At 35.7% G+C, this 14,365-nt stretch overlaps 2 protein-coding genes and 2 long non-coding RNA genes across 15 annotated transcripts; 1 reads left to right on the forward strand and 3 right to left on the reverse strand.

Annotated features, from left to right (window-relative positions):
• Positions 1 to 657: 657 nt before the first annotated feature.
• On the reverse strand, positions 658 to 3,984 carry LOC125200958 (fructokinase-like 1, chloroplastic). Of its 3 annotated transcripts, XR_007172814.1 has the most exons (4): positions 3,274 to 3,984; positions 2,178 to 2,981; positions 1,119 to 1,260; positions 658 to 1,016 (listed from the first exon to the last, which is right to left on the reverse strand). XR_007172814.1 is itself a non-coding variant. In XM_048098810.1 (2 exons), exons 1-2 carry the CDS (start codon positions 3,961 to 3,963, stop codon positions 2,289 to 2,291), a joined length of 1,383 nt encoding a protein of 460 aa, XP_047954767.1. In that variant the 5' UTR covers positions 3,964 to 3,984; the 3' UTR covers positions 2,039 to 2,288. The 3 variants fall into 3 exon arrangements, 1 of the variants encoding a protein (XP_047954767.1); XR_007172815.1 differs by lacking the exons at positions 658 to 1,016; positions 1,119 to 1,260 and adding an exon at positions 1,313 to 1,588; XM_048098810.1 differs by lacking the exons at positions 658 to 1,016; positions 1,119 to 1,260 and having other exon boundaries at positions 2,039 to 2,981.
• Positions 3,985 to 8,608: 4,624 nt separating this feature from the next.
• LOC125202689 lies at positions 8,609 to 10,854 on the reverse strand. 8 transcript variants are annotated; one of them, XR_007173159.1, is made up of 7 exons: positions 10,170 to 10,842; positions 9,993 to 10,060; positions 9,830 to 9,889; positions 9,661 to 9,747; positions 9,332 to 9,533; positions 9,026 to 9,082; positions 8,609 to 8,824 (listed from the first exon to the last, which is right to left on the reverse strand). It is a non-coding gene; the product is annotated as an uncharacterized LOC125202689 (long non-coding RNA). The 8 variants fall into 8 exon arrangements; XR_007173156.1 differs by having other exon boundaries at positions 9,830 to 10,060; positions 10,170 to 10,248; positions 10,723 to 10,774; XR_007173160.1 differs by lacking the exon at positions 9,993 to 10,060 and having other exon boundaries at positions 10,723 to 10,854.
• Positions 10,855 to 10,879: 25 nt separating this feature from the next.
• LOC125202690 lies at positions 10,880 to 12,279 on the reverse strand. 3 transcript variants are annotated; one of them, XR_007173162.1, is made up of 4 exons: positions 11,898 to 12,279; positions 11,407 to 11,814; positions 11,179 to 11,242; positions 10,880 to 11,077 (listed from the first exon to the last, which is right to left on the reverse strand). It is a non-coding gene; the product is annotated as an uncharacterized LOC125202690 (long non-coding RNA). The 3 variants fall into 3 exon arrangements; XR_007173163.1 differs by having other exon boundaries at positions 11,407 to 11,792; positions 12,086 to 12,276; XR_007173161.1 differs by having other exon boundaries at positions 11,407 to 11,819; positions 11,898 to 12,276.
• Positions 12,280 to 12,806: 527 nt separating this feature from the next.
• On the forward strand, positions 12,807 to 13,304 carry LOC125196727 (putative RING-H2 finger protein ATL21A). Its single transcript, XM_048095345.1, has one exon. It carries the CDS (start codon positions 12,807 to 12,809, stop codon positions 13,302 to 13,304), a length of 498 nt encoding a protein of 165 aa, XP_047951302.1.
• Positions 13,305 to 14,365: the final 1,061 nt, after the last annotated feature.

Consider the following 14,365-nt stretch of genomic DNA (forward strand, 5'->3'; position numbering starts at 1 on the left):
CTACTTTTTATTGTAATATAACTAATATTTTACCAATATTTCCTAATATCTATAATTAAACAATTTTTTTTTACTTATGAAAAATCTTAATTTTATTACTAGTAGTTTTTAGTAGGTCATCACAAATTGCTTATATCAATTATTCTTGATGTGATTAAATTTGCTTGATATGCATTTATTCTTGAGTACTACATATATGAAAACATTCTTTTGTTTTTAAGATTTTCTATATGATAAAAAAGGCAAAATATTAGAGGGTCTACCTCCGACTTCCTGCGATGACAAAAACATCAAGAGATACCCGCAATTATTAACAACAGCATAGCTAAACATTTTCTTCTTTTTGGCTCCCCATCGTAAAAATTCTAGCTCCGCCACTGCCTATAGATGAGCATGGTCCCTAGGTGACACCCGTGATTCATACTAACGAATCCATATTCCTACCTTCCACAATTTGTGTGAAAAACCATTTTTTACATGCTTTATTTATTTAATTGTCTCTATTTGTCTGTTTGCTCTTTGTTCTTAGTTTAAGAATGCCCAAAAACATCTTTCATTAGTCTGAATAGTGTCCGACATTGGATCATAGTAATCATTCTAGCATGAGTCAACTACATTATGTAATTACAAAAAAATTATGATCAATTTCAAACAAACTTTAATAATATGATCCCACTGCTCATCATTATAGTCAATTTTGTAGTCATTGTGGACATCAAACCTGACCACACTACGTTCGAGAATAATACAATAATACAGAGATTATTGTTGTTCTTATTCCAAGCTATTATCTTAGACTAAATAAGAGGGTTGGCCCTCAAATCCGTGGTAGGAAAATTATGTATAATGATTCCTCCACTTTGTTCAGATAGAGGTATCTGAAGCCATTGTCAGATTTCCAACCAGTCGCAACTAATTCCTTCATGGCTGCAATAAGCGCAAGCTCTTCCTTATCCGACTAGCTCCGATGTTATCCGTCTACCCTCCATGTGCCAGGCCTCCATACTGGAATGCACCTACACAAAAGTGATGCATAAGTTTCGGGCGATTTGAAGGTTCACCACATGTCCCAGTAAAATAAATGAAAGAATATAATTCTTTTGTATGTCGCAACTTACTCGGATTGCCCCGGCTCAAACTTCCATTTGGCATTGTTTGACGAAAATGAGACGTGGCGTTGTGTGTAGATGGCGTTCATATCGGCAAACATAACAACGGAACCAAAAATTAAATCGGAACACCACCTTAATCAACCCGCAACTATAGGTTGATGTTAGAAACATGTCAATAAGTTCACATGGTATAAACTATAGAAGAAATCAAAAGATTTATTTTGGGGATTTTGTAAGAAATTTATATTGATATCACTATAAAACCACACAAGAAAAAATTAATAGACAGAAGAACTCAAATCCGAGAACCTAAAAGAAACTTAGCGCCGGACATTCAAATGAAAAATGAAAAACTAAGACTAGGTTCAATTGGACAACTTGGTAAATTCGTGAGATCGGGCTTCAACGAGAGAGATAATCAGGTGGAGACGATCACCACTCTTGGCAGGATTGCATATTCTTCCGTGCTTGGAAATCTGCAAAACAATTTATGCGACTCGAGAGATATATGTTGGGTTTTTTTTCACCATGTGGGTATAGATTGAAATACCAGTAAATCCTAAGGTTATCTTAGTCATCTTTAAAAAATTGGCATCCTGAGTCCATGATACCAAACCCCAGATAATAAAAAAAAGTAATACAAGCCAAACACCCATCAAAATTGTTGTCACATGCAATATTTAATCCATTAACCATTGTCTGCACTAATCCATGTGAACCCAACATGGAAACCAAGCGAACCCAAAGAAGATAGTGGTGCAACATAAAATATGAGATCATAATTTTAGAAGTATGTTATGATTTGCTTAGTAAGTTACTACTACTACAACTAATAATAATAAATAACGGTTGTAATAATATTCCCTTCGTTCCCTAATAAATGACATAATTGAGTAATGACTCAGGATTTTAGAAGAGGTACGGTATTGTTAATTTGGAACACACAAAGATGTATGGCATTGATAATTTGGAATGAAAAAAATACAGTTCAAAGGAGAATAGCAATAATCTCTCAATAATCACACTCACATGCACAAGACATCATTAAGGCGTGTTACAACTTACAAATAGCGGCTAGATAATCGAGAATGGTTGAAACAGGTGGTGAATGCCGGTTACAAGGGAGTGTGCGCCACTGAAGCTTAACGAGTCTTTCTCAACGAAGCAGTCTTTTGCCTACCACATGGATGGCACATACACCTGTTCTTTAAGATTCTGCGCAGCACTCTCCGTGGGAAAACCACGTACTGCACCTATCGTCCACTGTGATATTATGCCGGCTGAAATGGCAAACCGGAGCTGCCTCTCCAAAACATCACGATTCTCAAACATCTCAGGCTGTGTGGTGAGCTTCCGCATGATTCCAGCCACAACAGCATCACCCGAACCAGTTCTGTCGCAAGTATACGGTGTTATGAGCACGTCTTCAGTACCAACCACAGCTCCATCAAAACTAGGGGTGTAGTAATGTATCCGGAGCGTCCCATCCGTGACAAACAAGAATTTCAGGCCATCATGCCACAGAGGTGAGAGCTCCTCGCGGGTATAGTGATAGTAGTCTCTCCGTTGCTTGGTTTGCTCGTAGCTCTCAGCAAAATACTGAGGTGTATAGTTTCTTTTCCTCTCGTAATGCTCTTCGTCTAAGAGGAATTCCAATTCTTGCTTTGTGACCTCGATGATGTCTGCTTTCTCCCAGGCTTCCTTGATCAGCTCCCTTGTCTCGTCCCGTGATTTCCACAGCGGTAGTGGGAGATTCAAGTCGAAAAATACAAGACCGCCGAACTTCTTAGTCCACGCAATCGCTTTAATCAGGGTAGAACGCATAGAAGTTGATGTAAGGACTTGAGAAGTGAAGTGAAATATTCTAGCCTGCAAAAACCAAATCAACTAGCATCAATCAGTAAATCAACATATCTCTACACTGCAATTGCAAACAACTACAAGTAGATCGATAACTCTGAATACTCACTTCCATGTAAAATAGTCTTATTTTGTCATTTTAGAATGTCCACAAAAAGAGTCTCTTTACCTTTCTCCTTTCCTACTCTATTATCCCTTCACTTAACTCTCTTTTAACACAACACATTCAACAATTCAACGTCTAGAGCAACCAACATAAGCAAATTGAAAAACAAATTTAAAGTTGAATAAAAAAATGAACCTCTTTAAGCACCGCAAGATTGAGTTCTGAAACAAGTAACGAATCCTCGGGGCAATCCTTGGAATTCTGAGCAGACATTTTGCCGTCCTCAAATTTGATCTTCATATAGCTACACGCAGTTCGAGCACCCTCGTCGAGCTTCACCCCTCTCGTCTGCACCCTCTCCTGATTCATCATCAACACAAGCTCCTCGCCGAATTCGTCCTTCCCTACCTTCCCCATGAACGCCGCCCGCCCGCCCAGCCTCACGTGAGAGATCGCCACATTCGACGGTGGACCGCCGGGTGCCCGGGAGAACTCGGGCGGGTTCCACTGCAGCATTTTCCACTGCGAGTAGATGTCCGGGTGCATCTGCTCCGGCGCCACTCTCACCGTCGGCACGAACTCCTTCTGCGCCGCTCCGAAGCAGCATACCAGCGGTGGATCCAGGTACGGGAAATCGACGCCGTCGTCGTAATCGTGGAGCTCTTCGGCGGCGTTTTTGGTGGCTGGTGAATCCTCTGTTTTTCTCGACCGCCTTGTTTTTTTGGTGGTGGTTCTGCGGCTGCGGCGGGGGGTGGTTGAGCTGGTTGAGGGGGAATCGGTGGGGGAGGATTTGATTGGCGTTGATTTGTGAGAAATTTGGGGGAAATGGTGTTGAATTAGGGCAAATGAGTGAGAATGGTGTAGAAGGAGTTGAACAGTTGCCATTTTCGTTTCAGGGTTTATCCAATTACGGACGGTCATTTTATAACTTTATTTCATTCATTATTGTTTTTCTAATAATCAAAATAAGAGTTAACATTAAATTTTAAGTCTCTGAATTAAAAAGAGTATAATTTTTCAAAAAAATACTCACGTTAGGGTGTCACCACCCCTTAAAATAACACTATAACCATTCCTAGCATAACATCATACCACCATTCCTAGTCAATCATTTGTACACGTGGATAAATAACAAGTTGCCACGTGGCAAAAAAAATTCTGAAAAACTCGGCCAGCAATATGTTGCTCTTTATACAACAATTTTTCTTGTCCAGCAATATCCAACACGCTATACAACAATCTATATATTGCTGTCTAGCGTATTGAATATTGTTGTGTAGCGTTTATAATGTTGCTATATAAGTGGTGTCACTTTAAGAGAGGTTGTCATTTTAACACAAACCCTCCGTTCATTCTTAATAAATGCACTTCTTTTCAGCGTGACGATTAAAAATAGTGTGTTATTTTTTTTCAAAAATAAAAATAACTAAACTATTTTGGAACTTCTCAAAAATAGAAAAATAACTCAATTAATATGCAACAGAGGAAGTAGTATTTTTAGATGATTACGAAGGAAGGAGTGAAAAGACTTGACGAAGGAAGGGGTGAATAGACTTGAAAGACTGAATTGGTGAGGTGAATGATGCCACAACGTTGATGAATGAACCGTTTATAAGTTGTGAAGGTGGAATGAATGACGCCACGACCGATTATGAAAAGATCGTTTGATAAGTCAAATAAAAGTCTCAACGAAATGAGAACTCAAGTGTAATGAACCTCAAAATTATATTAATCTTCATAGATGTATTTTTGTAGTCCAACAATGAGACCTTTATATAGGCAAAGACAAATCCCAAACTTATAGAAAAATAAAACTGATAGGAAATAACTAGAAATAAAATAACTAGAAAGGAAATAGTAATTTAGTAAAAAAAAAAGAAACACAATTAATATCTATTAATTCTACTAACTAGAAAATAAATAAATATTAAAATAAACTTGCAAAGCCTCTGAGTATAGTATGCATCATTTGTCATTTTTTCAAAAGGTTTTGTCTTCAAATCATGAATAGATAATCCTTGTCGCGACCAAAATACTTCTTCATGAACCAACTTAGTAGCTTGTCTTGTTTCGGCCCTTTCACATACAAGTTAAGTTAAGCATACATACTTTTTGTTGCTGACACATAACTCATCTTCTTAGTTTATCATTTATTTCAAAAGGATTTGTTCTCAAATCCTGATGAGATAGTATTTGTCGCGACCGAAATACTTTGTCACGAACCAACTCAGTAGCTTGTCTTGTTTCGGGTTTCAGCCCTTTCACATGCAAGCTAGGTATACATATTTTATATTGCTAGAACATAACCCATCTTTTACATTGCTTGAACATCTTGGGCAACTCACGAGACCATCCTTCTTGGTTTAATCTATCTTTCCACTCTAGAGCTCGAACCCTTGTATTGAGATCAACAAAATTTTGAAGAAGATAGGATAGTGTATTTGTTGGCTCCATAAGTAGGAATCAGAACTGTTGAATACCAACTTCTGTAACTCTTTATTGTTTGACGCCTCATAATTGCAACTTAGGCCCCATACTACCTTAGTTGCTTTTCTTCGTGTTGATGTTGCACATAATCTTTACTTACTTTGTGAGGCGAGAGAGGGGCAAGAAAAAATCTTCTTCTGATCCAACATCAAAGTGTATTTATGGTGAAATTTATTGAATTTCACTTGATGATCAACTTGCCATTGTGCACCCAACATGATATGGGTTGACAGTAAAGGTATAACACATAATACCTTTTGTTTATACGTAACAAGACTAATAGGTACTATCATCTCTTTACAACAATCCCGCGGCTTCTTTTGTGAGACGTCTGTTGAGCATGCTCCACTAGAGGTAGTCCTAGTTTTTCAACAACTACTGGTCATTTTCATTTTTAGTAAAAGTTAACGCATTTCTTCTCACCTGCTTTATCCTCTCTTCATCTTTCTATCTTTTTTATTTCCTACTATATTCTTCCTTTACTCAACTCACTTAACAGAATTTTTCTTAATCTCCTTGCCTCTTTTTGTCGAGAGCCACCCATCCTCGTAAGGGCGCTGTGGTATCTATCGAAATACCTTTCTCACCGCGGCTCGAGCAATCCGATTCTAGGGAATCTTCAATCGAGGCATTGACTTAGATTTCATTCTCCTCTCGGAAAGAAATGTGTCCACTACTATGGAATGAATGGAATATAACACTAACCGCATTGATTTGCGTCCTTTTTTTTATGGCCACACTACAACCTTATCTCCGATGTAACAACGCGTGTACACCGCATTCTTTCTCTACCCAGTATCATACTTCCAAGGTTGCTCCTTCAAGGATCTTCCTTGAAATTCTGTAGATATGGTATAAGGGATGTGATCAATTGCTAACTCACCTCTTAATTGCTAACTACAACTAATTTTAGACTATAGGATTTTAGAAATCTAATGGTGTATAAATTGTCATGTGTGATTTTATTTTTTTATTATTTAAATTTACATGAATAGAAGAACTATTAAATTTAGGGTTTTTGATCAAAATATCAATATGGATTATTAAACTTATCAATGTGATGTTTGGAATACGTCAACATAATTTCGAATTGACATTTTATATGTATTATGTTGACATATTTTATTAGCTATATTTACATTAATATGGCACTACTAAAATAAGAAAACTCAATAATATTTTTTCAAATTTTGACATCGGAACATATGCAAGTGAAATCTCGTTAGAATCCTTATAAAATTATCTTTAATTTAATATATTTTGTGTGAAAAAATAATTTAAATTGAGATAGTTATATGCATTTAAACTTTTGAGATATTTTAAAAAATTTAGTTATAACTACTTTATTGTTAATTGACCTAAAAAACCCTAATTGACATATTTTGTTGGATACATTGATACTAAAAAATGATATATATTGAATCCTTGATTTGAAGATCTAATGTCTATTATGTAATTGTAGTTAGCAATTTAAATAAGAGTTAGCAATATAACACGCCCTCATGGTATCAAATGCAAAACAAATAGCCAAAAACAGATTTTTTTGGTAGACAATAACTTGAATATTTTAAAAATTTGGCCAAACTTTTTTTTTTCTTCTTTTTAATAAAACTTTAAATTATAAAAAAAATATTTTTTTAATAAAACACGAAAAAATCAAAAGAAAAAAGGAATAAAAAAAAAAGAATTACTCTCTCTGTCCTATAATAGGAGTTACATTTGGTGTGGGCTCGGGTTCTAAGAAATACTCCCCCCGTTCCTTAAATATTGTCATACTTTGACCGGGCACGAGTTTTATAAAATGTAATGGAAAGTGAATTGAAAAGGTTAGTGAAGAGTGAGTCCTACTTTTATATTTTATAATAAAATGTGACTTGGAATGAGTTAGTGAAATATGATGTCCATGCATTAACAAAAATAGTAAAAAAGTAAAACGTGACAAATTTTGTGGATGGACAGAAATGGAAAAATGTGACAAAATTTAAGGGACGGAGAGATTATAAAGAATAGCTAGTGGTTTGAAAAATTAGAGGAATTAATGTGAAGTCCACTTTTATATTGATTTTATAATAGAATGTGAGTGAAGTGAGTTAGTGGAACGTGTGATTACTTACCAAAAGTAGTAAAAAAGTGAAATATGTATCTTATGATACCAAATGATGGGATCCTCATTCTAAAATTTGACACTTGACGAGGATCTTGAGTAATTTATGGATACTATCACCACCTTGATGCCCATATTTTCAGTGAAATGAACTTGGTTCAGCTCAGCAAGGAATCCTATTGACTAGGTTGCTGGGAGGATATCGTGGCAACTGTATGTTCTTTATAAACAGGCTAAAAACATATTTTTTGATAACATTCATCTCCATTCGTGTCCATTCTTTTGTACACAAGTAGATAGCTTAAATGGAATGATGAGGGGCAAAATCAAAAGTGTAGAGGGCATGGTTTGACTGTTATTCCTTTAATTAAAAGCATATCACAAAATAAAAAATCACAATTGTAGCTGCTCTATAATTCTATTACTTAAGTTATTTGTAGGAAAACCTTTATTATTCTCAAGATTGGAAGTAATGGTGCTGATTAGCTAGCACTTTGTATGAAGTTCAATATTAGTTAACTTTGGAAGGATTGTTATTTTTATTGGTTACTTTAGTTTCTTTCATGTCATCATATGCCCATTAACCCAATACTACACTACAAAAAAAGAGTGAATAGCGAGCACCATTTTGATAGGAATAAGCCAATTGTGCTAGGAAAAATGGAAGATACGAGCACTTTTCCGAGCACCAAGGGTGCTAGCTATTTTCTCTCTCGGAATATTTTCCTAGTAGCTGTGTGCTGCTCGCAATATTCAATTATTCCTAGCACATTGATGGAGTGCTCGAATTTTATTGTCAGATTATTTTTTAATTAAATATATAATTTGCTAGCACATGGGTGCTCGGAATTTGTTTTATTTTAAATTTATAATTTTTTTTGCAGATTTATAATTTATTATTACATTTATTTATAAAAATAAGTAAATAAAAATTAAAAGTAACAAATGAAAAAAATTTGATATTAAAAAAATAGTAGAAGTATATTTTACACAAGAAGCACTAAACAACTGAACTAACTAAACAATCATTTGCAAATGCTAGTTTCCACACATTTATTTCTAAACTTGCTTAAAAATGAGTCAATAAACTTGATTAAAATGAGTCTCCTTCACTCTCCTGTTCGTCTCGAAATACATCGTCTCTACTACATCTACCTATAAGATGATAAATGATTGAAAATCAATAACTGGAATCTCACTATAAACTTCAAAGATACAAAAGTGGAACCTCAATTACCATCACATTTTCTTTAACTTTAAGGCAAGAACATGAAGTCCAATTAGAAATAAAAAAATGCAAGGCATATTGTCAGTAAAGAGCATTTGTATAGTGGCAAATATTGGCAGTGAATGTACCTTGATCTAATCGAACCGATCTCATTTGGTAGCACTTCATACCACGTTGATATTATTCTGCAAAATAAAAGAGACAACAAAGATACATTATTCATTCAAAATATTATCCTTAGATATGAAATGATCAACATCCAAGTTCCAAGAATCTAAATAATACTGAGATATCAGAACCACATAATTCAAAGATATATGTATATATCTACAGCAGAAAATGGGATAGTATAATTAGTTTATTTACAAAATCTCCAAACTTTGTACTAAGGTTAAGAGTTAACTTTGAGCTGAATAGTTGAGATGGTATTTCACCAGACAATAGATTGCTCCGAAAATGGCTGCATTGTTACTGGTCTTGTAATGATATATGTAGTGTTCTGTCATAAGAAAGCGTGACAGGATTCACATGAACCTTCCAACATGCTGAAAAGACATATGGCGCATTCACAATGTAATAAGTTTGTGCTTTCTCAGGGTAGTTAAGATCGTCAATAGAAGTAATTGTAGTCAGGAGCTGCAAAAGAATAAATGTGAGTACTGTTAGTGATGACATACAATTATACAAAAGGATCCTCTGTATCGTGAATGAAATAATGCTTCTGGTTAAGGAGCTAAGTGAATAACTATAGCTATTAATGTACCTTTAGTCCTGAGAGTTTCAAGCCAGCCATATCTAGTATCTTTATACATTTACTGATATGCTTCCCATACTTTTTTGTCGCAGCAGGCTGCAATAAGAAATTAAGAATGGTGAGTCATAGAAGTGTAAAAGATCGAAGAACTTAGAGAGGAACCACGAACATCGCTTACCAAAATTACACGATCCCTGTATTCGTTAATCTGTATGTGGGATTGAACATAATAATGAACCTAAAAACGAAGAAGAATGATGTCGGAGGTGATGAAGAAATGGTTAAACATTGGAAAACAGAAAATCCGGTTTCATGCCATGCCGTGTGCACAAATTGAGTACATGTAAGTATTAGAAACGATACTGTCGAATGTGCTCAGGCCTACTCCAACAGCAAATACAGGGAGACCCTAATGATGAAATAGCTGCCAGTTAGTGAGTGTATGAGATTACGAAGATAAGGATAGTATGATCAACAACTGATGCACAGTCTTTTATTCTTGTTCTATCAACGGTCACCTCATTTGAGTAACCCGGCAATCCTACAAGCTGAGAATCACGTATCCCCTCTGTAAAGTTCCTCAGGAACAATTGGTTTCTGCAGTAATATGCAGAAACTGGGGTGCGTTATATTGTTAACTATTTAAATTGCTAACTCTGCTAACTCATCTATAAAGTGTATTAAAAATGTCAACATGATGACATCAAAATGTCAATACATAATATCAACACATTATATTGAAGTTCAACAAAATTATGTGTTGACATTTTTAATACACTACATTGATGAGTTAGCAAGTTAGCAACTTAAGAAAGTTAGCAATTGATCACACTCCTGCAGAAACTAGATTGTTACCGGTCTTGTAATAGATTGTCAGTTATTGGTCTTGTAATAGATTGTCAGTTAATCAACACAAAATAAGCAATTCATTGGGTCAGCAACTAGTAAGACACATTTCACAAAATATGTTAGTTAGTTAGAAAGTTTGTGTATCACACCTACTCATTTAGCTAGTAACTCAAGTGTGAAAATAATCTAACTACAAACAATATAATAGATTGAGAAACTAACAAATAGGTTCTCTGGCAAGTACTCCCTCCGTCCCACATAATTTGGGACAATTTGACCGGGCACGGGTTTTAAGAAATGTAATGGAAAGTGAGTTGAAAAAGTTGGTGGGATATGGGTCCTACTTTTAAAGTATTGGTTTTATAATAAAATGTGAATAGGAATGGGTTAGTGGAATATGAGGTCCACTACCAAAAATGGTAAAAGTGAAATGGGTCAAATTATTTGGGACGGACCAAAATGGAATACTGGGTCAAATTATGTGGGACGGAGGGAGTAATAATCAGCAAAAGGTCATGCAGCCATCAACATCTAGCTCAAGCTTTGCATCCTCAAAATGTATGATCACTTGGAAAACCTGAGATTAGGCACCAAGAATAAAGAATAGTTTACACTAAAATTCATTAGTGCAAAAATACTTGAGCAACTTTGGTAAGGTAATGGACAAAGAAAACTTACAAAATCAGATTGTTTTTCAGCGTCTGGTGCTAGATAACCTCTTAAAGTTAAGCTTGCTAAAGTTCTGAAATAAGATGTTATGATCATGTTAGGTTAGCCTTCTTGTAATTTCTGTTTAGGAAGCATATACATGTATAAACTTAGTAATTATACGTACATAAGAAAATATACATGTGGAAGAAAAAGGAAAAGATGTTTAAGCTCAAAGGAAAAGGAAAAATTACATACACATATTCCTCTGCATTATCACACACATATTCTTGCCTCCTCTCTCTCATCCTCATCATCCTGAAGCTCTCTTTATCTTCTAGCCCAAATCCCTCATCCACAAGACCACAAACAATTTCCAAATGAATTATCAATGTTGCAATAATTACCTTTATCTATCCCTAATCCTGAATTAAAACATACAATGATCCAGAAAATAATTTGCTCGGAAGAGTAATGCTGTATGCGCAAGCGCATCATATCACTTTAGAATACGAGGAAACAACTAAAACTATAAATAACAATTATATGAGAATGAGGCAATTATATCATTCGGAACTCACATTGATTTCATCCGAGTTATGACCATCACAGTCCTTCAAGGTAAAGGTCGATCCGCAGAACTGCTGTTTAATTACATACAACAAACTATACTGCAACAAACACACAAGAAAAAGGGAAATGTGTTTATGCTCACAATCATAAAATTGGCGTGAGATTTAGTAACAAACCTTTGATCGAACACCTTTCCGATTAATGCAGTTGCGCTCCAAACAGACGAATGAGCAATTCATAGTAAATAGCAACAATTAAAAAACAATTTTGATGAGCTACTGTGTATTTGTGTCAGTGTGTAATTGTATATGGAAATCAAACACATGAAATAGAGCAATTGAGAGAGAGAATTGAGAAATCAAACCGAGGAGAAGGGAACAGATGTTCCGTCGGAGACAGGAGGCCGGAAAGGCGCATTGCGTGTGCGCAGAGAGAGAAGTCGTCGATGGGAGGCTGAGGATTTTGAGAGAAATGTGAGGAAGAGTGAAGGGATCTGTCGCGTATGAGCCAATAATTTAACTATAAAATCGCTGCACTTAGTGCTCGCAAATGCAAAATATTCTAATCTAACATTCTTTTAAATATTTAAAATAAAATTTAAAATACGATGCATCATGCAAGTACATTGGTGCTCGTTAAAGGTATATTTTAATACTCCATAATTCAATTGAGTTTCGAGCACCTATTGTGCTCGGAAATATTTAAAATATTATATAATCAATATTAAGGTGTTGCTAGCAATAGTGCTAGGAATGGTCGAAAACGTCCGAGGAAAAGTTGTGGTAGGAATTTGGTGCTAAGTAACACATGCAAATTGATATACACATTTTCGGGATTTCGTAGATAAAGAAAATCAGTTGACATCTACCCATTACTTTCTAGATTGCTTTCAGTTAGTATAGAAAACATCAACAAAAAATACTAGTTTGTAGAAACCAAAGAAATCCCTAAAAATAGTCAGTAACACGAATATTTCCTTGTTAACAACAGGAATCTACTAGGTAAGAAGCAACTTCTTATACTTTTTGTTTGAGACATGAAAGCTGTCATGGAAGATGGGATTGTACATAAACTATCTTCTAATTATGGCTCTCAGTCTCTTGAACATCTCAACAATCCTCGGACATAATGTGTGTCCATCTTCTGAGTGCGGCAACGTGAGCGTGCATTACCCTTTCAACCTTGAACACGAGATGCCTTCATCTTCTTCGATCAACTGCGTCAATTTCAATCTGATCTGCAATGACAGCTCAGGCACCACCATTTTTCACCTTCCTCCAGAAGTACATTTCTACGTGCGAAAAATCAACTACACTCAGCAATACATCCAACTCTACGATCCTCAAAACTGCCTCACAAAGAGACTGTTCGACTTGAGCCTCCCTGTGCCTTCTCCTTTCAAGACTAACTATGAAAACTACACTCTCTACGTATGCCCTCCTGATCTTGCTATGGCCTCGATTCCTTGCTTGAGCAACTCCACCAACATGACCGTAGTTGCTAGTGGATCCTTCAAGGATGACAATGTGAGCCCACGCGCTCTCGCCTTCTTCCAGTTCATCAAGATAATGCTTTCTCCTTAACTTGGGATTCTAATGGTTGTGCAAACTGTGATGATCATGATTCAGGTCAGGAGTTACTCTCTCTCAATAAATGAATGGTTCTACAATGCTTTTATTTTATTTTAATTGTCCTCTCAATATTTTGTACCGCAGGTAGATGGGGACCAAAGATAATAGGCAAAATAGTTACAGTGACATTGACTTTGCCTGGCCTGATTATAATGAGCTTAAGTTGTTGTTCCCTGTTTTGCTTTCACATAATGAGGATGATGAGAGGAAGATATGTTGTGGAAGCAGAGGCTGCAGCAGTAGATCTGCCCTCTTCCACCACAGGGCTCGACGAGTCCAAGATTGTGGGATGCACGGAACTAGTTATTGTTAGTGAAGGTGAGCAAGGTTGTAAGAGTAAGATGTGTTCGATATGCTTAGAGGCATACTCTGAGAAGGAGAAGGTGAGTGTGATAAGTAAGTGTGGACACTGTTTTCATGCTAACTGCGTTCACCAATGGCTGGGAAAGAATGCTACTTGCCCTGTTTGCCGGACTTCTCTCCTTTAGTCATATGACTGCAACCACATTGTCTATGCCTTGTTTCTAATTTGCATCTCAAGGATTATACTGTCACATTGTTTTTATATGATACTAAGCGGTCTTTACCATGTGCCTATATAAATGATGAAGATAACATAGGCAAAAAAAAAACCCTGAAATGGGACTATTTCTATCCATTTCTATTTGTTCAATTTACAATATACATTTCATAAAAATTATGCAAATTTCATTTTTTTTGTGGTTTTTGAATCTAAGTTGAAAATTGTATGTAGAACTGGAAACAAGTTAACATTTTTACCCAAAAAAGTCCAAGCTCCTGCTCGTCCTAACTGCACGAACCACACGTTATACCCATGTCGGCTGCAAGGCACCTCAAAACAGCAATTAATAGAAGAGGAAAAACAAACCAAATATGTATTTCAAAGAGGTGATGAATCTTAAGTAATTGGAAGTTATTAAATTGAACCCCTTTAAGTTCAGTTTGAATATTATAATAATACTCCCTCTGACCCAATAAAAATGAAACGTTTT

The sequence above is a fragment of the Salvia hispanica genome, chromosome 1, assembly GCF_023119035.1.
Source record: "Salvia hispanica cultivar TCC Black 2014 chromosome 1, UniMelb_Shisp_WGS_1.0, whole genome shotgun sequence".
Classification (NCBI taxonomy): domain Eukaryota; kingdom Viridiplantae; phylum Streptophyta; class Magnoliopsida; order Lamiales; family Lamiaceae; genus Salvia; species Salvia hispanica.

Excerpts from the sequence above, each read along its gene's own strand:
- LOC125200958 (XM_048098810.1), bottom strand. The coding sequence starts at position 3,963 with ATGGCAACTGTTCAACTCCTTCTACACCATTCTCACTCATTTGCCCTA. Across the intron at positions 2,982-3,273 it reads ATCTTGCGGTGCTTAAAGAG|GCTAGAATATTTCACTTCAC; the intron begins GTTCATTTTTTT and ends TGGTTTTTGCAG.
- LOC125196727 (XM_048095345.1), top strand. The coding sequence starts at position 12,807 with ATGGCTCTCAGTCTCTTGAACATCTCAACAATCCTCGGACATAATGTG.